Source organism: Hibiscus syriacus, unplaced genomic scaffold (genome assembly GCF_006381635.1).
Source record: "Hibiscus syriacus cultivar Baekdansim isolate YM2019G1 unplaced genomic scaffold, ASM638163v2 tig00113337_pilon, whole genome shotgun sequence".
In the NCBI taxonomy this organism is placed as follows: Eukaryota; Viridiplantae; Streptophyta; class Magnoliopsida; order Malvales; family Malvaceae; genus Hibiscus; species Hibiscus syriacus.
The window spans coordinates 543730-569468 of NW_024063456.1; the positions used below are offsets into that span (position 1 = coordinate 543730).

At 36.0% G+C, this 25739-nt stretch overlaps 4 protein-coding genes across 5 annotated transcripts; 2 read left to right on the top strand and 2 right to left on the bottom strand.

Moving 5' to 3' along the window:
- Positions 1-1849: 1849 nt before the first annotated feature.
- Positions 1850-3340, top strand: LOC120186202 (pyridoxine/pyridoxamine 5'-phosphate oxidase 2-like). Its single transcript, XM_039190197.1, has 7 exons — positions 1850-1944; positions 2049-2098; positions 2175-2232; positions 2331-2363; positions 2509-2604; positions 2940-3110; positions 3210-3340. Exons 1-7 carry the CDS (start codon positions 1861-1863, stop codon positions 3225-3227), a joined length of 510 nt encoding a protein of 169 aa, XP_039046128.1. The 5' UTR covers positions 1850-1860; the 3' UTR covers positions 3228-3340.
- A 2062-nt stretch (positions 3341-5402) lies between these two features.
- Positions 5403-8269, top strand: LOC120186240 (protein KINESIN LIGHT CHAIN-RELATED 1-like). The gene is made up of 3 exons (XM_039190231.1): positions 5403-6129; positions 6844-7749; positions 7921-8269. Exons 1-3 carry the CDS (start codon positions 5558-5560, stop codon positions 8150-8152), a joined length of 1710 nt encoding a protein of 569 aa, XP_039046162.1. The 5' UTR covers positions 5403-5557; the 3' UTR covers positions 8153-8269.
- Positions 8270-8967: 698 nt separating this feature from the next.
- Positions 8968-15894, bottom strand: LOC120186233 (uncharacterized protein At4g00950-like). The gene is made up of 3 exons (XM_039190224.1): positions 15271-15894; positions 9427-9717; positions 8968-9223 (listed from the first exon to the last, which is right to left on the bottom strand). Exons 1-3 carry the CDS (start codon positions 15592-15594, stop codon positions 9149-9151), a joined length of 690 nt encoding a protein of 229 aa, XP_039046155.1. The 5' UTR covers positions 15595-15894; the 3' UTR covers positions 8968-9148.
- Positions 15895-16453: 559 nt separating this feature from the next.
- On the bottom strand, positions 16454-20879 carry LOC120186226 (auxin response factor 9-like). 2 transcript variants are annotated; one of them, XM_039190215.1, is made up of 14 exons: positions 20445-20879; positions 19782-19897; positions 19513-19608; positions 19355-19411; positions 19068-19220; positions 18900-18984; positions 18691-18781; positions 18433-18597; positions 18225-18338; positions 18064-18136; positions 17827-17974; positions 17121-17740; positions 16845-17032; positions 16454-16755 (listed from the first exon to the last, which is right to left on the bottom strand). In XM_039190215.1, exons 1-14 carry the CDS (start codon positions 20452-20454, stop codon positions 16620-16622), a joined length of 2052 nt encoding a protein of 683 aa, XP_039046146.1. In that variant the 5' UTR covers positions 20455-20879; the 3' UTR covers positions 16454-16619. The 2 variants fall into 2 exon arrangements, with proteins under 2 accessions (XP_039046146.1, XP_039046147.1); XM_039190216.1 differs by lacking the exon at positions 20445-20879 and having other exon boundaries at positions 19782-19904.
- Positions 20880-25739: the final 4860 nt, after the last annotated feature.

The window sequence follows — 25739 nt, forward strand, 5'->3', positions numbered from 1 at the left end:
GTCTTCACAGTGGATTCAAATCTTAGTTCTAGTCTACATTTTTTCCTGATGTCCAGATATGGCCGGTTGAATTTAACTGGATCAAATATCCAGTTTAATGATATTATTTATTTGACTTGTTAAACGTGAAAACCCAATTGACAGGGTCATGCCAAGGAGTCCCATTTCAAGCTTTGTGTATGCTCTACAACTGTAGATGTTTTGGGTGGGGTCTTTTGGAGAGACATCTTTTAAAACACAGGATGAGAATTATATATCCGGTGGACAGGAGTTACTTGTGAAAAAACTAGTGGGGCTGGCTTTTCCTCGGAGTGATTTATAGAATGGCTGAATAATTGGCCTGGCCGTGATGGTGGGTTAACTGATTTTGGATGATTCTGGAGGCTGCTTTGCATTCTGTTTAAGTGGAAGGTGTCATTGTCAACTGACTGGTTGGTCCATTGCCACATTTTTAGAGTGATATGGTACATTTGGATCGTTCAACCAGTGCCATACCAAGTCAAGCTTTACGTTGTGTCGTAAACCTTGGGGAGGGCGTATTTAGTCTACAAAACATTGGCTGTGAATGTTAGTCTCAACCCCACGTGGTGCCAAGGTAATTCTTATGTAGTTAGCAATATAGAGTCATTCATAAAGCTTGTATTTAATTTGTTATTACCCTTTGGAATCAATTGCCAAGGTTGATCATTGGCGCATATAGAGGATTTGCTCTTTTTTCTTGGGGGGTGAAAAAGGATCTGATGTGTTGTACTACAGTAAGAACAGAAAATTTTGAAGATGAGCTTGTAGGTGCCAGAATTTTAGATTACATGCAAATGCATCACATTTGAATGAAAATTGTACTTTGAAATGTTTTTATTTCTGGTGAACACCTTAGCTATTAAAGTATATAATTAGTTTTACTGAAAATAAATGGATAGTACAGATACATGACTCGTTTTTGTTTCTTTGAACTCGGATATCCTAATTGCAAGCAACTGTTTGCAATGGATTAATAGGAAATCTGGCTTGTTTATAGAATATCCATATCTGAAATCTGCTTTAATTTTTATATCTAAATTCATTATTCCCTATGACCCGGTAAATATGTCCATCGTTGATTTTTTGTCAATTTTTTTTAAAATTTTGACTTATTATTATTATTTAAATTTTATTATTGATAAAAATATTAAAAATATTTAAAAACTCTCAATCAATAGTTTCAGATATATATTTATAAAATAATAATGGTCAAAGTTTAATTTTTTTTTAAAAAAAAAGTTAATACTAGATAGATTTAATGAGATGGATGGAGTATTTGTTTTACATTTTAAATGTTTTATTAAGGAAATGAATTCAAATATGAACTCAGGAGTGGTCCTAATGGCAAATGAAATGCTGTTCTTTTTAATTGATTCAACATTTTATTTACACGTGTGCGTAAATTTTATGCCTATTTAAAATAGAAAGAGAAATTAAATTTATTAAATTTCAATTTTTAAAGGTGAATGTGATTAGATAGGAGTGGTCATTGTAGTTTGTCCAGATACAGAAACAATTAGAGAATAGTTCAGTTAATTCAGTTTGAAATAACCAATATTTTAATATCTTAAATTTTAAGTTTAAACTCATCGATAGTTTATAATATTTTAAAATTTATATTTTAATTCTAATATTAATTTCGACTAAAAAAAGTAGAAATAAAGATTATTTAACATAAAAAAACTATATATTTACTTATTCTAAATGAATGTTAACATTGGGCCCAACTACGGTCCAAGAACTGGGACAACAATGGGGGCTTCACTTGGTTTTGGAAATCAATATATTCCAATGACAACAGTCCATACTTCACACTAGGACCTATCGCATTCGTAAAATATGACAACAGCGCCATGGAAGCAGCTTCTTCTCAACGCTTTGGAATCCAATTCCCATCTCAAGCACTCTTCCTACTTTCAATTCGTTAGCCTTTCTCCTTACCACTGTTCTCTTCTTCTTCTTCTTATTCTTCCTTTGTTTGTGATCTCTTCTTATTGAGTTGTTGGTACATTTTCTTATTGTTTTAGGCAACTGTTGGATGTAATGGAAGACCCTCCAATCGCACCGTAGTTTTTAGGTACCCAATTGCATATTCTTGTGAAATTCTGATCTTGTTTGTTTGGAATTCTAACTGTTTCTTGGTTAATTTACAGAGGATTTCAAGAGAACAGCGACAAGCTCCATATCAACACAGATTACAGGACACAAAAGGTTTCTTTATATTTAATCTTCCTCTATTTCATGATCCCCCCCTTTTTCCTATTGAATGTTCTGTGAAATGGGTACTGAATTGTTTGTTGCTTTTGCAGATAGAAGAGCTGAAGCATTGCCCTTTAGCCGAGGTAATTTTTATTTGAGGTATACATACCCCACCCCAATTATTTTCAATAAACTGATTTTCTTGTGCATTTTACTTAGGGTTTACTGTTAAAGCTTTCTTTTATTAATCTTTTGTTATCCCCCCTTATTGATTGTGTAATTCTGCAGGTATGTTGGTACTTTACTGATTCATGGGAGCAGTTTCGGATCAGCGGGAGAGTTGATGTTATTGATGGATCCAATCCTGACACCCTCAAACTTCAGGTTAGGCAAGATCTACCCCCATTTGAGTGCATGATACTTATTTCAATGGCTGATATTAATGTCTTAGGATTAGGGTTTTCTTTTCTGAAGCTACCAGAAAGCCTTATAGAACTGATCAACTGATGATGGTGCCATAGGCATAGTTAATATTGTAGAGCATAATTACCAAATGTATTTCCACTCTATAGGATCGTTGTACTTCTGATGTTTAATTTATAAGCTATATCACCATTCGCTTTTACAATTAGTTAAGATTATAATTATGCATGACAATATTTAAACACCAGTTTTCTCAATCCCCTTCAAAAAAATTAAGCATGCTGTGACTTATGCAGCGAAGGGAGAAATCTTGGTTTGCAAGTTCTATTAAATCAAGGCTACAATACTCAGGACCTCATCCTGGTCTGCCGCGCATAACCGAGCACCAAAGTGAGGAGGAAGCTCTTTTTGATCCTTCGATTGGCCCTTTTGCTGCATTTTGTCTGTTGGTTCTAGATCCGGATCAGGTCACCCCTTGTCTAACAGTTTCTTTACAAAAAAGTCCGAGGTAGAAATGGGCAATGGAAGGGGTGCTATATCTATTGCTTCATTTTGATTATTTGCAGGTTGATTATTTGGATTGAAGAACAATCAGAGGCTTAAGTTTATATCCAAACTCGAAACAAATGGAGTTAAAAGCTGGATTCAGAGAGAATGAACCCATGATTTGTTTTCAGTTTCTAAAACCATAACGTGGGCACACATTGCATCTTCTAAACATATCTGGTATGTATGGTAAGGTTGATGTTGAAGAACCGTATTAGAATGTTATGGATTAATTTAACCCCCCCCCCCCCCACACCAAATGGATATTAGATTCCATGAATAATATATTCTTCTTGAGAACCCTTTCAAAAAGTACAGTTAATAGATCATGTAATAAGGCTCATTATTACAATTGATTTTTATTATCGAGTTTCAGCTCATTTCCAGTCATCTATTGATCTCAAATCTTCTTGCACTAATCTATTTTTATTGTTTCCACTCCAATGAAAACTGTCGTACCATCTATGCATAACAAGACCTCCGAAGAACTTCGTAGTAGTTGAGGGCTCATGGTAATATCTTCTAAATAAGGTCTTTGGAACCTTGCATCTCTCGAAAAGTCATAATCCTTCGACTTGATCTCTTGCATGTTTCACGTAATTTTGGCATGGCCAAAATTAACTGACAACCTACCACTTTAATTGGGTTTATCCATCCGAATATCAATTATGATCTTGCATTTAACATTAATACTAAGATTTATTATAAAATCTCTCGATTAAGACTGAGAGCAAAGATTTAGAACTCTTTTCTTATTCCCGTGTCTTCTTATAAAGATAAAGTACTCAAATATCGGCCAACGGTTGAATAACATCGATTATAACTCTCTACCCAAATAAAAAATAACAACTTAAATAAAAAAAAAGCCAACTTCAGACACGATTCATTTGTTACTATCAACAATAACGATAATTGCACCCAAATATCCATCTGTCAAATCTAATCTACTTGTCAAGGTAACCCCCTATCTGGAGTAAAACACCTGCCTTGGTTTGCCAGGGAACAGATATCTAGAAATTCCTACGTAAAAGAAAACTGATGCCAACGTAACAAAATTCTGCAATTCAATGCAAAAATCCGGCTGTCGGGTGCCTTTGCGGAGCTTCCGAGGACAATCACAATCTCCAACTCTTACTCAATAGGCATGCAGCGTCCGGGGATAAAATTTGTAACCAACCTCTGTAACTCCAACGCGTTTTATTAACAAAGAAAATCAACAGTGCGCTTTCATTTATATTTCTTTGGCAATTGAAGAAGCAAAAATCATGGCAATAGGATGTCTGGGTTTTCCCCCGTGGAAACGAACCAAAGTTGAGTTTCCAAGGACTAAGATCCTGGAGGAGAAACGAGCTAAGCTGTGGATAATTAAGCGTTGTGTGTTGATGCTGCTTTGCTGGCGAGACCCCAAGGATAAATAATATTACCACCTTTCCTAGCTATGGATTCAATATCTCAAACTCGAGGTACTCACTCAACTTCGCCTTGCTATGTAATTGTAATATTTATATCAAAATGTTTGCACTTAACTCACCTTAGTCCCTTGTTCTGCTTTCTTCTATTTTTCGATCCTTTTTCCTAGTTGAGGCAGATATCCTATAGATGCAACTTTTGTTTGTTTGGAGTTGTAAGTGTTTTTTAAGGTGACTCGAGAGGATCTATTCTCTTTTTATATTTCTTCTTGTTACTATTCCCGGCGCTACGTGGCAAGTATGACTAAGAGGGTTTATGGTGGCGACTACCAATAGGTGGTTTAAGGTCATCATTTAATTTACTTAATTACTTCGTTCATAGGTCATCTACTTGATTAACCGATGGTTTTTTATTATGAATCTGCCACCTTGTTGGTGTGCTCCTACGGTGGCAGATTCATGTAGTGCAAAACCCTATAGTAGTAGAGTCATGTTGAGGTGAGGTAATATTTTCATAGAGGTGTGTATTTTGGATCATAAATTGAAAAGTAGTGCAGTGCAGTGGAGCAGATGAGTTTGGAATGGATGATGAATGCCATTCAACTTCAACTGACAGCAAATAATGTGGCACAACAACCTTTCTTCTACTCTCACCAAACACTAGTAGCCACCGGCGGTGAAATGAAAGAAAACCCCCTTTTCTTTATTTATTCCTTACAAACCAAGTCATAATCTTTCTCCAAGCATGAGTAAACAAGAAGACTCATGAACGCGTAAGTCTCTCTTGTTCTATCTTTTTTTTAAAGTAGCCAAATTCTCTAAAGATCGTATCATGAGGCGTTCCCTCTAAGCAAACCTCCACCACCATCCCCATTAATCATTTCCTTCACCTTCCCAATTCCTTTTCTTTTAATCCCACGTACTGCTTCTATTCCAAAGTCCAAACCAACAGTTTCCCAATGCCTGCTCTGGTTTCCGTTCAAACTCCTCCACCCAACGCGACGCCATTGCGAGTTCTCCTAGCCGCAACTGAAAATGGCGGCGGCTCCAGGCGAACTCCATCTCCATCACTTTCCGTTTCACGTACCAAGCTAATGAAAAGAACCCCGGATAAACTCGGAATCGATGAGTCCTCTCTGGAAAACCGGGATCTGGGTCCTTTTCTCCTCAAGGTCGCTCGAGACACAATCGCTTCCGGGGATAACCCGAACAAGGCTTTGGATTACGCCATCCGAGCCTCGAAATCATTCGAAAGGTGCTCGGGTCCTGGGGTGGAGCTGGCGATGAGCTTGCACGTGGTGGCGGCGATTTATAGCAGCTTGGGGAGGTTTGAGGAAGCGGTTCCGGTTTTGGAGCGGTCGATTGAAGTGACGGATGATGCACTGGCGAGGTTTTCCGGGTGTATGCAGTTAGGGGACACGTACTCGATGATGGGTCGATTGGACCGGTCCATTCACTGCTATGAATCAGGATTGAGGATCCAGATTGAAGCTCTCGGGGATTCGGATCCTAGATTTGCCGAGACTTGCAGGTAAAATAACTCCAAGTTGCTGAGTTGCATCATGAATCTTCAGGGATAGACGTAGGATGAATCATACTCTAAAAATTAAAAATTATTATATATTTTAAATTTCTATATTTTTTTTATTAAAAATCAATTTTAGTTTATTTGAAATTTTTTAAATTAATCATTTTTTAAAATTTTAAAAGTTTATTCCGTTAATATAAAATTCTATATTTATCTCATTGCACGCCGTGCGTGCTTGTCTTTTTGGAGGGTGAAAATGACAATTAATAAGTTTTTTTGCATACCATTTTTTAATCATTAATTTCTAATACTTTTATTTTTAATTTAAATAGTTTCGTGTGGTAGAAGAACTATTATATGTTTAAACCAGCAAAGCATGTATGTGTATAGATGAGACATAAGATTCTTGTAACAGCACGAACTTAGAAAGTTATTTTAGAAATTTGGCCAATAATAAATATAAAAAAATACTTAAATTATATAAAAACTTCAAATTTCAAGAATGTGGTATAATCACACCTGCTCACCCTTCTCGGTCCATGTGCGTCTAACTGATTTGTTTCTTGGAAAGAAGGTAGCTATAACTTGTTGCTTGAGGATTCCAATTGAAGATTAATTATGCACCCTACTCCCAACCTATAGCTTACTAGCTCATGCTTTCTTCATAACTAATAATGGTGTTAAAGTTAAGTAGCATAGCTGGATTGAAAATGGCAGATATTTAGCTGAGGCCCATGTTCAATCTATGCAACTTGACGAGGCAGAAAAGCTCTGCAAGAAAACCCTTGAAATCCACAAGGAGCACAGTGCACCAGCTTCCCTTGAAGAAGCAGCTGACCGCAGGCTAATGGCCCTTGTATGTGAGGCCAAGGGAGACTATGATTCTGCCCTCGAGCACCTTGTCCTGGCTAGCATGTCCATGATTGCTAATGGTCAAGAAAACGAAGTGGCCGCTATCGATGTTAGCATCGGCAACATTTATCTCTCCATTTGCAGATATGACGAGGCAATCTTTGCCTATCAGAAGGCACTCACGGTATTCAAGTCCACAAAAGGAGAAAGCCACCCTTCCGTGGCATCCGTCTTTGTTCGGCTTGCCGATCTATACTACAAGACCGGCAAGCTAAGGGAATCCAAATCTTACTGTGAGAATGCTTTGAGAATATATGCAAAGCCTGTCCCCGGTACTACATCAGAGGAGATTGCCAGTGGATTGACTGAAGTCTCAGCCATCTATGAATCTTTGGAAGAGACTGAAGAGGCTTTGAGGCTCCTTCAGAAGGCTGTCAAGTTACTTGCAGACACCCCAGGCAACAGAAGCACCATTGCAGGAATCGAAGCACAGATGGGCTTGATGTTCTACATGGTCGGGAGATACGGGGCTCGAATCTCTTTTGAGAATGCCGTGGCAAAGCTCCGTGCAAGTGGGGAGAGTAAATCAGCTTTCTTCGGAATTTTATTGAACCAAGTGGGACTAGCAAGTGTGCAACTCTACAGAATAGACGAGGCAGTCGAGTTATTCGAAGAGGCAAGAAAGATATTGGAACAGGAATGCGGCCCATGTCACTTAGAGACTCTTGGAGTTTATAGCAACCTTGCTGCCACCTACGATGCCATTGGAAGGTAAGCATTAATATTCAACATTCATTCCATGTTCTTGTTCAAATCATCGTGCTTAATGTATTTAGCTTAACTGCTCTGGTTACATAGGCAAATTAGTGATAGAAAAAAACCTTAATTAATGACAACTGAAATATTGGAGTCCATTGAACATGGGAGTTGTGTTAAACGAAGGGTGGAAGATGCAATTGCGATATTGGAGTACATCCTTAAAATGAGAGAAGAAAAGCATGGAACATCAAATTTGGAGGTCGACGACGAAAGGAAAAGGCTAGCCGAGCTCCAGAAAGAAGCGGGAAGGATGAGGAGCGGAAAAGGGAAATCACTTGAAAATCTTCTTGATGCCAGAGGTGGTACCAAGAAGGAGAGTGCAAAGAAGTGGTCAACTTTTGGTTTTAGGTCTTGAATGAATCAAGCAAGCAAGCATGGAAGTTGCTCTCCATACTCTGCACTTATAAGTATTTAACATTGAAAATCAGCTACATCCGCTCAATTATATGGACCCTTCGTGCATATATATGTGTTCCAATATTTTTTCCCTTTTTCATGTTTGTGGATTCATATTTGGATTGGAATTGGATGATTGAGTTGTAGTTTTTCATTTGTCCAACAGTATTATTCAAGGCAAAATCAAGAAAAGTTGAGTGTGGAAAGTCTAAGGACTTGCTTGCATTGGTGAAAATAAATTAGAGGATAAAAAATTAAAAAAGTTGAAAGATATATATTATCAATCTGACATTCAAATAAACTTGACTAGTGATATTATTGACATTGTTTAAAATTAATTTAAATATTGTAATACTATCATCATCATGAAGCATTTGAAGAAGATTGAAGAAATTAAAGATTAAGTTATGGATTTGATAACCAGCGACTGCAGCAGGGTGATTGAGCGTTCATTGTCAAATGATTGAGAGTATTTAGAACAGATACTACCTTATAATCACCTTAGCTTAATAAAAAAAAAAAGAAATTAAAGATTAAGTTGAATTTTTGAGTCGGTTATTTATCATTTTATTATTATGAACTATCCAATCAGAATTTCAATTTAATTGATTTGATTCAAGAATTTCAATCAGAATTTCAGCCAAAAGATGGAAATGTTGTTTTTGATTCAAGAATGCATGAACTAACTACTATACCAAATGTTTGAGCATGCAACAATTTGAAAACTCATTGTTGCTGCACAACGTGAAATTTTTACCTCTAAACTGCAATTTACTAATATTACATATCCATGCCGACAAAATCTTAGCTGAATACAAACAAATCCTGAGTTCCATACAGCCCCACAACAACAGCTAGAGTATAGAAGAGACAGAATAGTAATGGACTTTACCTATTTTACATTAGATTAGTCATTTTCATTCACACCAAAATATCAACTAAAAGAAAACAGGGGTCATCCCACAAATCCACCCTTCTTTTCCCTCTTACTCCATGGAACTGAGAGCCTGAAACCTTCCTGCATAGTTGCCTGTCGTATCCAAACAACAATATCAAACAAGATCTACCAAGTTCATGCTTTAAAAACTGTGTTTTTAGCTCTCCCATTAATAAAGGTGAATTATCAGTAATAATAACAAATTATCCCAAGGAGTAATTCAGTATTTATGATAACTATGCAAGTCAGATTGCAGAACAGACTGAATTGTAAAGAAAATGGGAATTAAAACTTACCAAGAATTTGAAGTTGGAGTGTAACAGGCTACGAAAGCTTCCAACCCTTTTAATTCTGGTGATCTTAACACTTGTGGCACAGTTGCTTTCTTCTTCGGCACTGCATTCACTGTCTCTGTCCCCAGAAGACGGGAAGACATGGCTATTCCCAGTCCCGTCAACTTCTCTACTAGCCCTTCTTCTCCAAGGACCAAGAAACCATTTTGCTTTGTGCGTTCCTCTCTTGCTAAGAACCATGGTGCCAAGGTGCACCCTCTCGGGACTACGACAGCCACTACGAAAGGATCCGTATGTTACGAATTAGGGGTGAATTTTGGGGATTTCAGAAGAGAATTAGAAAAGGATTCAGAAGAAACTTGTCATTCATTCATTCAGCATGATTCCATAGAATCAGGTACAATATTATATATGCACAAGTACCTTACAGCTGGCAAGTACTATAAATCTAACAAAGATAACAAATTGATATGGTGACTCATGTAGGCTGATTCCATAAAGGATAATACTGGAGCCCAATCATCCTGGCCCGTTATTTCCATAAGGTAACCCCTTTACTTCATCCACTTTAGCCCTAACAGTAACTTCTTCATTTTTACTTCCAATTCTCCCAATTTCACTCTTCTTCCCGTTCCAATTTCCAAATCCTATGCAATCCCTAATTGATTCAATTTCATTCCCAAATCTCCCTTTTTCAACCCTAACTCAGTTTCCATCATGACAATACCCCCTCCACCAGAGGATCCTTGTCCCCAAGGATCAAAATCGGGGAACTGAGCCTTTAACACCGTATAATCTTCCCACGTCGCCTCAGCTGGTCCCATATTCGTCCATTGAATCAATAATTGGGTAACTGCTCGATTTTGGCGTTTAATCATCCTTTTATTCAAAACTATTGCTGGGTAAACTTTCATCTGGCCATCAGTCGTGAGAGCAGGAGGATCTATGGAAGGTACTCTACCGTGCCCTACTTTCTTTTTGAGTAAACTGATATGGAACACGGGATGTAATTTAGAATCGGACGGTAACTGTAATCTGTAAGCAACCTTACCAATTCTTTGCTGAATTTTGTAGGGACCAAAGTATCTGGCAGCAAGTTTCAGATTTTTTTGCAAAGCAAGTGATGTCTGTCGATAAGGCTGAAGCTTCAGGTAAACCTCGTCTCCCACTTGAAACTCTCTATCAGTGCGATTACGATCTGTTATCTGTTTCATACGATTGCTGGCTTTTAGTAGTTGTTCTCGTAGCAATGTATTTAATTGAACACGATGTTGCATCATGTCCTGAACTGCCCCTACCTTAGACTCATCTGACCAACTTAAGGTAGGAGGTTTATATCCATATAGTGCCTCAAATGGAGTCATTCTCAAAGCAGTGTGGTAATTAGTATTGTACCACCACTCTGCTTGAGCTAAGAACTTTGACCATGATGATGGTTTAAGCAAACACATACATCTAAGGTATTGTTCTAAGCATTGATTGAGCCGTTCAGTCTGTCCATCCGTTTCAGGATGATAAGCAGTGCTAAAGAATGTAGTCGTTCCCAATTGTTTCAATAACTCCTGCCAAAATAGACTGGTGAAAATTTTGTCTCTATCTGAGATAGCAACCTTAGGGGGACCATGTAATTTGTAAACTTCGTCTAAGTATAATCTGGCAACTTCTACCACTGTAAATGGGTGAGATAAGGGTAAGAAGTGAGCATACTTTGTAAACTTATCAATCACCACTAGGATGCATGTGTGTTTCATAGAAGCTGGTAAACCTTCAATAAAATCCATGGTAATGACTTCCCAAACATTGTTTGGGACTGGAATAGGCTGTAACAACCCTGGTTTAGCAATGTGTTCAATTTTCGTCCGTTGACAAACTTCACATTCTTGCACATGCCATTGTATCATAGTTTTCATTTTAGGCCAAAAAAAATAGGACTTGATTCTTTGATATGTAGCTTGAATGCCGGAATGTCCTCCTAGTGCTGAATCATGCAAAGCCCGAATAATCTTTTCTCTTAGATCCCCTTTGCTGCCCACATATACTTTATCTTTAAAATACAGAACCCCTTGAACCAACTTCCAGTCTTCTATAGCATCTGATTGAAGAACCAAAATAGGTAGTTTCTTATGTGCAATTTCATCCTCCTCATAACTCTGTTGAATGTCCTGAATCCAAGTAGGAGTAATAACTGTTATGCCCATTTGTAAAAATTCTCCAGAATCTGCTTGTTGTCTAGAAAGAGCATCTGCCACTTTATTATGCTTGCCTTTTCTATACTGGATTGTATAATCCAGCCCCAACAACTTAGTAAGTCCCTTTTTCTGAATTACTGTCGTTAGTTTCTGCTCCAGTAAATGTTTGAGGGGCTCATGATCTGTCTTGATAACAAATGGTCCACTTTCTAAATAGTGTCTCCAATGGGAAACTGCCATTAAAATGGCTAGATATTCCTTTTCATAGATTGATAGGTCTGCATGTTTTGGTCCAAGAGCCTTACTGAGATAAGCTATAGGCATTCCATCCTGAGATAGTACTGCTCCAATGCCTTTTGAGCTAGCATCTGTTTCCAAAAAAAATTTATGCTCAAAATTAGGTAAAGCCAGCACTGGTGCTTTACACATAACTTGTTTCAGTTTCTCAAATGCTACCATTGCTTCCTGAGTCCAAGAAAAGCCCTCTTTCTTGAGCATATTAGTCAAAGGTTTGCTCAGTTCGCCATATCCTTTAATGAACTTTCTGTAGTAACCTGTCAAACCTAAGAACCCTCTCAGAGCTTTCAAATTCTTAAGTAAAGGCCAATTCTGCATAGCTCCAATCTTAGCAGGATCAGTAGCCACTCCCTGTGCTGAAATCACATGCCCCAAATACTCTACTTTTTGTTGACCAAAAAAGCATTTGCTCCTTTTAGCATATAACTTGTTTACCAGCAGAATCCTTAAAACAATTCTTAAATGATGTTCATGTTCTGTTAAGCTAGAGCTGTAAACTAAAATATCATCAAAAAACACTAGAACAAATTTTCTTAATATTCCCCAAATAAATCATTCATCAGTGCTTGAAAAGTAGCTGGGGCATTAGTAAGCCCAAAGGGCATTACCTTAAACTCATAATGTCCTTGGTGAGTTCTGAAAGCAGTCTTGTGAATGTCTTCTTCCTTGATTCTGATTTGCCAATATCCAGACCTTAGATCAATTTTCGAGAAGAATGCAGCTCCATTAAGTTCATCTAGTAAATCCTCCACTATAGGAATAGGGAATTTATTTTTTATGGTAGCAGAATTAAGCTGTCTGTAATCTACACAGAATCTCCAAGTTCCATCCTTCTTCTTGATTAACAGGCAAGGAGAAGCAAAAGGGCTTTGACTAACTTGAATGATAGAAGCTGTTAGCATTTCAACAATCTGTTTCTTTACTTCAGTCTTATGGGAGTGTGTAAATCTGTAGGGCCTTAGATTTACTGGCTGTATATCTTGTTTTAGGACAATAGCATGATCATGTTTCCTTCTTGGAGGCATTCCTTTAGGTTCTTCAAAAATTTCCTGAAATTCTTCTAGTAAATTCTGAAGTGCTGTAGGAGTTTTACTTTCAGTAACTTCTGCACTCAACCAAAAAATTTCCCCACTCAATTCAGTATCCTTTTCTGCTAATTTCTGAAATTTCTCCCCTGTGATGGCTCTGAGTAGGGGTAATTTCTGAGTTCCCTTAATAACAACAGTTTTTCCTTCTTTCACAAAACTGATAGTTCTGGACTTAAAGTCCATCAAAATGGGACTGAATTCCTCAATCCAATCCACACCAAGCACCATGTCACTGCCTCCTAAGGACAGAACTCTAAAATCATGTTGGAATTCATATCCTTGCATTCTCCAGCTCACCTTATTACTCCTAGCATTGCTGTACAGTTTCTCTCCATTGGCTATTGTAATTACTAAAGGTGGAGTATTTACCAACTCCACTCCCTCCTTAGCCCATTTAGGAGTTACAAAACTATGAGTGCTTCCACTGTCTATCAGTATATTCACTGGTTTTCCCCTGACAAAACCCTTCTATTCTCAGAGTGGTGTGACCCACATTTCCTGTGATGGCATTAATGGATATTTCCAGAGCTTCCTTCTCTGCTTCTTCCTTTTCTTCAGATTCTTCTTCAATCTTTTCAATTCCAGCCGACTCTTCTTCTTCTTCCATGCAGTTCAGTTGTCTGACCTTGCATTGATGTCCAGGGGAAAACTTCTCCCCACATTTGAAGCACAAATTATTAGACCTCCTGTACTCCAACAAACTTTGCTTAGCATTAGTATTCAGGGAACTTGTTTTAGTTAACACACCAAAGTTCAAGTTATTTGGCTGAGTATTCTGAGGTATGTAAGCAAAATTTCTGGTATGAACTTTATACTTTTTTGTCTCAATCTCACTTGCCAACTCATAAAGTTTGGCCTGCCTATATGCATCAGATAGAGTTTTAGGCTCTAACACCTTAACCTTGTGCTTAAGGTCTTCCTTGAGGCCACTAATAAAGCTGGAAACAAAATAAGCTTCCCCCAAATGCATATTCTGTTGTAGCAAATAAGGTTTCAGCTCCTCAAAACTTTCTTGGTATTCTTCCACACTTCCTTTCTGCATTAACTTGTTAAACTCTTCAATAATGTCTGAATAATTTCTGTCACAGAACCTATGGCACAAGTCTGCCTCAAATTCATGCCAAGTCACTCTATGTTTCTGCATAATATAGCCATCAAACCAAGTCTCAGCCTTTCCCATTAAATACATTGCAGCCACATCTAATTTCTGCTCCTCAGGAACTCCCAAAAGATTAAAATATTTATGGCATTTTCTAACCCATCCTCTGGGATTACTGCCATCAAACATCTTTAGTTCTAATTTGGGTCGAGGTAAAATAGGCCCTGAACTCCCAAACAAACCCTTACTGTCCACTTTCACCTCACTAGAATTGCCCATAATATTTTCTTCTTGCAGTTTCTGATTAAAAGGTATAGGACCAGTAAACCCCACAAGTTTAGAAGCTAATATCCCCGGTTCATTAGGTTGAAAAGTATACTTCTCATGCTCACTAAGAACCTTAATCAAGCATGGTTGCTTACCTCCATTTTGGTTCTGTTTTTCAGCTGCTGTGGCTTGATTCTTCACTGACTGAGGTAAATCTTTTTCCTCAGCTGCTTGATTGACCAGCTGTAAGATCCTCTGTAAATACCCTCTGTTTTCCGTCATTCCTTCCTCTAAGGTTTGTAATCTTCCTTCCAACTCGACTTTCTGCTCATTCCACCACGATGGTAAAGTATCCTCTTTCACCTCCGTGGTTTGTTCTGGTACCTCACTGGTTCCAGTTTTCTGCATTTTTCTTGTCTTTCCCAGCGTGAAAAATGGTTTTGGATTACAAAACTTAGCTCTGATTACCAATTTGTTACGAATTAGGGGTGAATTTTGGGGATTTCAGAAGAGAATTAGAAAAGGATTCAGAAGAAACTTGTCATTCATTCATTCAGCATGATTCCATAGAATCAGGTACAATATTATATATGCACAAGTACCTTACAGCTGGCAAGTACTATAAATCTAACAAAGATAACAAATTGATATGCTGACTCATGCAGGCTGATTCCATAAAGGATAATACTGGAGCCCAATCATCCTGGCCCGTTATTTCCATCAGGTAACCCCTTTACTTCATCCACTTTAGCCCTAACAGTAACTTCTTCATTTTTACTTCCAATTCTCCCAATTTCACTCTTCTTCCCGTTCCAATTTCCAAATCCTATGCAATCCCTAATTGATTCAATTTCATTCCCAAATCTCCCTTTTTCAACCCTAACTCAGTTTCCATCATGACACCGTAACACGCACTTCCCATTCTGAAAGAAGAAGATGACTGAAACCTAGCACCTTCCAAGGCTGGGGTATTCTTGGCATCGTGTAGCAGTCTGGGAGGCAGTTCCAGGCACTTTTGGGCCAAGTCATTGAGGTCAGAGAAAATGGTTAGTGTGGTACAAGGTTTAGGCTTTCCCGGTTCCTCTTCCCACCGAAACGGAACCGTGGTTGAGGCGTGTAATGGTGGGGTTAACGTCCCTGATCTTTCTGGCGACTGCTTGTGCGCTTGTGGAGATGAGAACAGCAGTAGCTTTGGTGTGTAGCTCCATTGTTTTTCTGCTTCGGATCCCATGATTTCTTCCTCTGTCTACCGCCAAGAATGGGGTGAGCTCTGGTTTTTTTTGGTCCCGGTAAGAAGAGTCGGCCTTTTAAGTTAATCTCGTCGCTATCTTCCCCACCACCAAGCAAAGACTAAACAAAACTTGTACCAATCTAAAAAAATGATAGGTTGAAAGTAATACTTATAAATTAATCAGATTGGCCTTAATCATAAAGCAAAAATGATTGCATTGCATATCCCCAGAGAAAGTCAAGGTTAAACAGTGAAAGCACCTAAAATCAATCATCTACTTTGCACCTCTTCTCCTTTCAAAAAAAAAATATACTTTGCACCTCTTCTGGTGACCTCAGCTTTATACAACTGTTCATAGTTTGGGTTTAAGTCAAATGAAGAAATGTGGCAGCGTGGAGAAAGTTAGTGGAATATATTGACCGGTGTGAAGGCTTGGGTGCAAGCAACAAGGGTAATCATAAGCTCATAGGATTGTAGCTGGAGGCTCATTGGATGCCAATTTTGAGTGACCTGACATGATCCAAAGGGAGAATCATGGCACCCTTTTTCAAAAGTGTGCTTGTTTTGGACTATACTTCGTCCACTTTCTATGGATTGAAACTTTCCCTTATTCACTTGCCAATCCAATTTCCCCACGTGAGTTTCATCTTCATTCCTGGTTTATGATCACCGCAATATCATCGAGGACAAAGAATGTGGATGAAGATGTTCAATAAGGATCAGCACCATACAATTGGGCCACATCCCCAACAATGAACTAAGTGCTAACTAAATGCAAACATTTATATATGTAATATATTTTACAGGCTGATTATTCACTGAAACCACCCAACAAAGAAAAGGGTATTCACAAATGGCAGTCCTCCCATTTCCAAACCTACAAATATTCCTACTTCCTGCACTTTTCCCTAATGCAACTTTTCATTCACTACTCGAATCAAAATAAGCAAAAACAAAATAAAACCATATATATATATATATATATATATATATATATATATAAAAAGGGGTTTTCAAACTGTCTTTCATGTTTCAGACCTATGATATGAATCAATGTCTTCACCCACCAAAGATGAAGCCGCAATTTTACATCTTGCACTAATATTCTTCACCTCTTCGCGTGAATATACGAAGATCTTTCTCACCATCTTGCAAAAATCCCTACAAATAAAATAAAGGGAAAACTTTAATTTTCTAAAACTTGTTGTGAAAAATAAACAAAGCAGGTGTGCTTCTTCAAAGTTACTTACAGCCATGGATCATCGCCCACGAGCATCATATCACCCTCGTCGTCAGTAAAAAAAACAGACCATTTACCATTGGGGCAAAGCTCTCCACTGATATCAAACATCTTTTCCAGCTCATTAATGAGATCATCGTATCCTTTCAATACAGTTAAGTCAAAAGCTCGACCAACTGCAATCCCTTGCATGTGTACCTTTGGTATCCATAAATATTGATTCAATCATGGAACATAAATGATGAAAAAGAAATATAAGAATAAGCATGCAGCTGCCCGTATTTACCTTGGTACAAGTTCTCATTGAAGTAAAGGCACCCTGCTTAGCTTGCATCTCCTTGGTAGAGGTCTCTGATGCAACTTGCTTCAGTTCCTTCAAAGACTTCACTGTTTCAGGGTTCTGATCAGTATGAGACACATCTGGAAGAGATTCTCTAACACAATTGTGACCGACCGTTGTGGTTGCTTGTTCCTTGTCCGTGGGGGCAGCTGCACTAGTGCTATCTGTCAAATTAAACCCAAACAACCGGCAACCTGTGGAAGTCTCAGATTTTTTCCCTTTCTCAACTTGCTCCTGCTTCTGGCCATGGCTAGGTCCGGATTGAAAAGAAAAAGCATGATCCGTGACAACAGCCTGTGGTATTCTAGTTTTGTTTTTGTCCCCCAATGAATTTAGAGACACATTCAGAAGAGGTGAACATGGCCAGGCATTTTCAGGGCGAATCCTCGAGTTATAACCTCTATTACTATTGATAAGACCGTAATCCGCTTCTTTCTGCCTCATAGGCCACATAACTTGGCTTTCACTTCTTTGGACTTCGAGTGTGCTTCCTACTTGAGTTAGCTCCTGAAATTTGGTTGAACCATGGCCCCAAAAGGCTAAACCAGCTGAATTTGTAGTAATTTCTACAAGTTCAATTAATATATCAAAGTTAATCAAGTCGGCATCCAATAGTCCACTGAAAATACTTTAAAGAACAATGTTCCCACACCTGAAACTGGAACATCAACAGGTCGCGGTCTTTTGCTCTTTACAGCTGGTTGTACAAGATTTATAGAAGCAGAAGCCACAAATGGCTCTATTTCCCATGGAGAAACTCTATCTGGCTTTTGTATCATTGCAGGTTCATCCCATTGAACCTAAAAGCAGAAACAGTCGGGTAGAACTACTATAAAAAAACGAACAACTAAGTTAGTATTTCATATCAATAATTTAAATTATATTCAACCTTCAAGGACCGCCATTTAGATTCTGACCAATGTGGGGAGAAATCTCCAACTCCAACTATGGTACCCGTGAACCTGATTTTGAAAAGGAAATGACAACAGGTAAAAAGGATGAGAAAAAAAAAGACAAACATTAGAGAACTACCTACAGAAACGACCATACCTTCTCTCAGGAAAGTCTTCTCCCTCAAATCTCATCTTAAAACGCATACCAACGGAGAATCCATTTTTCATGGCGTCTAAATACTTATTTACTCCTATTATGAATTGGCTCGTCCTAACAAGAGCAAACGGAAAGAAACTCAGCCCATAGGTAACTAGAATAAAAACTAATATTGCCAACCGTGTCTGCATCAAGAAAGAACATTAACCTTGGCTTGTAGTACACAACAAAGAGGGTTTGTGTTGTAACAGCATGAGCAGCAGTAGCGAGCACTCCTAAATGCATGCTCTGGCTGGAAATCACAGATGAAGGCATTTTGCTCTGTGGGCAAGCAAGCCGCCGAACCCCAACCCTTAGTTCGTTGTTATCACCTCTAATAAAACAAGCCAATACAATTAGAGACTACAAAAATACAACATTGACAGTTTGACACATAACCAAAAAAGAGCTGCAGAAGTATGAGTACCTGAGAAACACAAATGTATCTCCGGCAACCAATCTCTTGGAAGTGACAAAGGTGCTCCATCCTGTCGTAAGCAAATGTCTCCGTGGTTGCCCTGTGTAGTTGGAATTGCGAATTAAAGCAGATCAAGAAAGGAAAAATGATAGAGCTACCATTTACATTTGCCTAATGATGACATGTAAAGTAAATCTGAAATGGAAAGAAACCATTACCCCTAAATATATGCTTGAACCGCCACTCGTATCCATGAAGGTCTTTGGCAGCCAACTCCTGAGTAGGGGTTGTTTGATTCATATCCTATTTAAAATAAACACAGTTTAAGCCAATACCATTCTGGAAGTCTAACAAGAATTATTAACACGATAAATCAAACTTAGCACCAGAGGAGGCAGGCACTCAGTAGCATGCTTTCGGAGAACAGAGAACCCTCCATGAGTGCTCGTGTCGGATGCAGTTAAAACCTTACAAAAGGAATGAACTGTCTGCTTGGGAGCCTCAGTTGGGCAAGGATCAGGACTTGTAGGTTCACTTTGCTATAATGACAAACATGAACTGAATTTAATTATATTATGTTTTCATTCACATTTCCTAATAAAATCTGTCAACCCAAAGAGTACGAAAAAAGGAATACTAAAAAGAAAATTTGGATGGGACTATGTTTGCTTACATCTGCTTCAGGCTGCAAAGTGATCTGAGCATAAGCCTCGTCCGTCTCATGTTCGGCCTATTTCATTAACAAAAAAATAATTACAATAATAAGATAATCTTGTCAAGCTCGAAAATTAAAGAAATGATGGGAGAAAAAAATAATGAGAGATAAAATACCAGTAACTGGACGTGAAGAACACGACATAGGATCTTAGAAGGAAGATTAAACAGTGGGGGTTGATTCTTAAGTTCCTGATTAGTTGATGCTTCTAACTGCAGAACACATCAGAGAAAATTCAATAGAAAAAACAAAGCAAAAATCTTGCAAAAAACAAAGACAGGAAAAGAGAAAAGCAAATGGCGGATTTCAAAGTTTTAATCTAAATATAGATGCAATTTAAACATAAGGAATAGGCCAAAAGCAATTTAAAAAAAAAGGCAATTACTTGTTCCATGTGACCCTGAGGGAAGTAAAAGACTCTCTCGTGATCCCGAGGAATGTCCACCAACGGGCCTGCGCATAACTTCCATAGCTCTTGGTACAGATCATCACCACCCAAACCTATCATACAAAAATTTAAAAGAAAATTCGAGTCATAAGTTCAGTAGAGGAAAACAGAACAGTCAAACCGGTACACTAGAATTTTGATATACCCATCAAAGGATTTTTCATAATTAAGCTGCTAAACTAATACCCAGTTAAGCTGAAGTTCAAAGCACCAATGTCCGTACATACCGTAGTACAACCTAAAGAAAACTTTTGTTCTTCTAGTTTCTCAGCAGCCAAGCAGGTTCAGTTTCCGAACACCCATAAATAATAAGACAAACCCAATTTCTATAACTTAACACTGACCCGACACCGCGTGAGCAAACGAAGAACCCCATGGATTAACTTCTACTTTAACCATCAAAACTAGGACGCACGGACGATGCAGAGAAAGTAAATCACTAAAGAAGAAAAAAATGTGTTCGTGAAGCAGGCAGAGTCTACCCCATTAAATGAAAGCAAAGACCAAAGAAGCAAAAACAAAACCCCGGGAAGACTTGAAACGATGAAGAAAATTGTAGAATATTAAAAACAAACAAGAGAGAGAGAGCGACGATTATACATGAATTCATTGTTGGTAGTTTCTCTGTAACGACTACGAAGAATTAATCTTTTTTCTTATAAATAATCTTTGGGCTGCTGCTCTCTTTCAGTTACAAAACCGCTTTCAGCTTGAAACCACTTTTGTTTTTTCTGGTGAAGCACGCAGCTCTAGTGTAAGACGGAGGCTGTTGCTGCTTGTCTTCCTTCTCCAGCTGAAAGAGAATTGAATCGGCGTTACCAAATCCCCAAAACCGCTCACTTTGTTTTCTCTCTCGTGTCTCTATCTTCAGCTTTCTTTTGTTTTTCTTTTTTTGACTACTTGTTTTAAGCTTGTGTCGTAGTTGAGATTTTAGTCCTTTGTTTTCCCTCGCATCATGTGATTTGCTCTGCACTTCTTTTATCTCACCACTCCTCACTTCCCCACCTTAATTTCCTTTTCTTTTCCAATAGTAACATGTTTTACTCATATTTTTGTAAAATACTGCCATTGAAGGTGTAAATTAGAACCAATAGATTGTGTATATATTCATTTATTTATTTTTAACAACGTTTATTTTTTATTCTTGTTTATTTGAAATTTTAATATCATATTCAGATTCATTTATTTATTTTTAAGATATTTCGTTTATTTAGCGTTTGTGATCATATTTATTTAATATTTGTGGATATATTATTAACAATCAGTTGATCTAGTAAGATGAGGCATTAGGTCCCTTAAGTAATGTTAGATGTTTGAATTATAGCGTTTAAGAATGGAGCAAACTGGGTTGGGAGGGTCGCCCTCACCTCTGCAATATCCGATTTGAATTAATCGATTAATAAATCGGATACCAATAATTAATTTAAAAAAAAAATTGGTGGACATATTTATTTATATGTTCACTAGCCTATTCGCTTAACGTTGGTCTCAATATATTCCTTTATATGCTCATAAATGATTACTAAACAAATAATAATAAAATGAAAATTGGTAAAATTACATCACTAATATGTAAGCTCCTTAGTTTTCACAATTTTAACTCTAAAATTTGTCTTATATTTAATTTAGTTTCTATATTCACCGATATTTAAAATATAAAAAATTAAAAGAAAAATAAAAATCAGGTAAACGAGCTTATAAATAAGTCAACTAACTAATTTGTTCATTGACATAAATAAATCAAATACACATTTATTCGTGTTTGTTCATTTATTAAATAACAAAAGTTTTTTCGTACTCTTTTAATTAGTTTAATAAATAAACATAAATAAATATTATACGACCAACTAACAATTCATCGTACATTTTATTTATTTATACTTCTAAATGTTATCATATTTTTATGCTTGAATGATATAATGGAAATTATTTTTCATTATTTAATAAAAAAAAATTATTATTTAAATTTAAAACTACTACTCTTTAAAAATAACCACTCCCTCGAAATGAAAACCCAAACTTACCCTCATTGATAAAATTAGCCTTGGGGATTCTTGTTTTCTATATTGCATTTGATCATGTTATAATAATTATTATAAAAAAAATGTTATAATAATTATAATCGAGGTATGCTACACCAGATATCACTTAATTTTAAGTGTTTATTCGTTTATATCATTAAACTTTTAATTTTATTAATTTTAAAGTTAACGTTTATTTTTAAATACAATTATGTCATTCTATCGTTAATGACTTAACGAGACGATGACATGACAAACGTGAGCCATGAAGTTGTTGATGTGGCTATTAGATTATTTATATGTTTTAAATTTATCAATTATAAGACATTGTTTTGTTGAATCCCCTGAAAATTAAAAGTTACAAATGATCATTAGATTATTTATAAGTTCCATATTCATCACTTTCCGTTAAAAAAATAGCGACTATTAAAAGTTGCAAAATGATTCATTAATTATAGGGAGTTATTTTATTGAGTCCATCGAATATTAAAAGTTACAAAATGATCCCTCAACTATAGAGAGTTGCTCTGTTAAGTCAATCGATTAGTAAAAGTTACAAAATGTTGATTGAGGAAAGATTGCAAAATGGTCTCTCGGCTGTAGGGATTTGCTCTATTAAGTCCATCGAATATTAAAAGTTATAAAATGTTATGAGTTGTACGTTAACATGCTGATTGATATATAATAATCGTTTGAGATTATGTGATCAAATTTTATCATAACTCAGTAAGTAAGTTACCGTACAACTCAAAATTCGATAAAAAATTTAACGGAAAATGATGATTTTGGAGTATAATTAATAGTTGATGATCATTTTGTAACTATTAATAGTTAAGAGACTTAACAAAACAACTCCTTAAAATCAAAGAACTCTATAACTTTTAATAGTATGAGACTTAATAAAACAATACCGTATATTCATGAGATCATTTATACGCCCTTTAATAATTTAACCAGATCGATTTAATCCCCTCCCTGTAATAATGGGATTAATAGGTATTTTCACTGGGAACAAATACTGTTGGGCTATCGCCGTTTCTTTCTTTGTCTGAATCGTGGCAGGCAACCGTGTTGGTACTCTAAAACCGACGGAGAACCTCCGGGTATCTTATTTACTTACTAAGATTCGAGTTATTCGGATTATTTCTCAAATAAAATCAAATATAATGACTGATGAGAAGAGAAGCAATTTTTTCCTTTCTATTTTGGCATTGTAGATCCGTGTAATTACTCAGTTTGCCACTGCCGCTTAGGAGAACCCACCGGAAGCATGGGTCAAAACTCAATTAATGATTATTGGTTACAATAAAAATAAATTGTAAAAAAAAAAAAACCACAATCGCTTAAGAAACGATGACGAGAACCAAGGAAGCACTAAAAAGATCGCCACAAAAAAAAAAGTGAAACGTAAAACAGCGAGTGTTGGGTACGTTCAATTAATGAGTCACGTTTTGCGAGGAAGCCGACATGGTAGGTATGGTCCAGCAAGTGTTCGGTCGCTCAGCTACCAACGTGTCACAACCCGACTTGTCTCGCTTCTCCGATGCAGGACATTCTGCTTCCCATCTTTTAAACAATCTGACTGAAACTTCACATCCCTTTTATTTTCTCTAAAAATTATATAAACCAAGAAACAAACACTATGTATATCTAATCTATGCATATGTTTTTCTCTCTGGTTGAAGCAACATTTGATGTGATGCCAACAAATTCATACCATCATAATATAATATTCCCTTAATTTTAGTATTAATTAATGTTGGGTTTATAAATTATTACTGTACGAAAATGATATTAAGATTTCAATATAGATATGCAAATCTTCGTGGTTGGAATTCAACCAAATATAATTTAAAATTAAGTGTTTTTTCATCTTTCATTTTTATTTTACAAGAATGATTTTACCTTTTGGTTATAATAAAAAATATATATCAAGATAAATAAGATTGAAATATAAAGATATTAAAGTCTAAATTTTACAAAATAAACTATGTCGAATGATGAATTATGATTTAATTTCTTAAATTTTAACCTCTAAAAAATGTGAGTATTTACACACACGAGACTTGAACCCCAAACATATGGAATATAAATCATTAATTTGTAAAAATGATACCACCTAGGCTGATGTATTTGTCTCCGGACCAAGTGTATACTCATTATTTTGGATAAGTTATTAAATATAATTTAATATATTAAGAGGATGAGAAGAAGATAAACAATTTTGTATACCCATTTATTAGAAAAAAGAGTATTACAATTTGTTAACCTCATTTTTAAATTTAAATTCCTGGATCTATCAGTGCCTAAGTCGCTCCCTAAGCGTAAATATTCAAATTTCTCATCAGACCAAGCTCTTATGGTATTTGTGATGCTTTTGATTTTGTAAATCTTCAAACAATTTTTTAATAAAATTATAGAAATAAAATTTTGACTCGAAACAATACTTATATTGTTAGAAGTTTAATTGATTAATATCAAATGAATGATACTTCAAAAATTATTTTCAAATAAGTTAGAACGTCGATTATCGAATTGTAAAAAGTATATGTATAAAATAATCACATATCATAATTGCCTTGAGATATCAGACTTTTAATTTGATGCTGGTTTTTTGTTTTTCTATGAAAGGGAAAAAAATAATGCATTTAACTTCGATTTTATGAAGCATATATTGGACCTCATCTCATCATTGTGACATTTCCTTTTCCCTAATAAGGGAGCACTGGATTACACAAAAATTGTAAAAGAAGAAGTCAACGATATCATTTCTTTTATAAAAATGCAATTGCTGATTAAATTTAAAAAAAATCTAAATTACACTCTTCTAAAGAACTTTTTATTTCATTTCTATTTAAAAATTTATTAAAAAAATGAAAAATTTACTTTTGAAGTGATTTAAATTTACGTCTTGCATGTACCCGTTAAATGATCTCAGTGATTGAAAGGGATGTTGTTATTTTTAGAAGTCTCAAATGTAAGCAACGGTGTTTGTGCGTTCATTGTCAATTAGTTTAGAGATTTCAAACATATTTCATCTTGTAATCACTGCTTGTTAATAAAAAAAACTTATATCTTATGCAGTGACAGATATTGACAATATAGTTTGAGATGACCTAATTAAAATTTTCGAAATTTATAGAGATTTGATAAAAAAATTAAAAACTTTATAGGGATTTAATGAAAACTTTATAGACATACTCTCTACATAGTATCATTTAATTTAATACATTTGTTAAAAAGGTTACTAACTAGTTGCACTAACAATTTATTCTGATTGGTCTTACCGATCAAAACAAACAGCTATACCCAAATCATTATTCTATTACATGCGGATCGGAATATTCTTTGCAAACAACAATAAGAATAAAATAAAATGAAAAGAGCTTAATGGTAGTGGTGGAATCCAGATCATATAAATTACATTAACTAGGGTTAAATGTGCCAACGTTCACTGTTAACCCAATATGCGTCACTAATCACAATTAGTAACCATCGATTGCGTTAACCTTTACACTAATCACAATTAGTCAAGCATTTCTTTTTCATTCTTTTCTGAAGAAAGAATTGGAGTTAGAGAGAGAGAGAGAGAGAGAGCATGTTTGAAGAACAAAACTTTTAATTAAGTTGAAGATTAAGATTTTATTCCCAAGTCGCATCTTTTCAAGATTTTAAGCAACCCCTTTTTGACTATATTAAATAAAAAAATTCAAAAAAATAAATTTAAAAACTTGTACACAAATAAACTATATATATAAGGGAAAAAATTAATAAATTATATTTTTTATAATTATTAATATCTAATTTATTACTTGATTAATTTAGATCAAATATTACACAGTCTGATGATATTTCTAATTTAATTTTATATGTT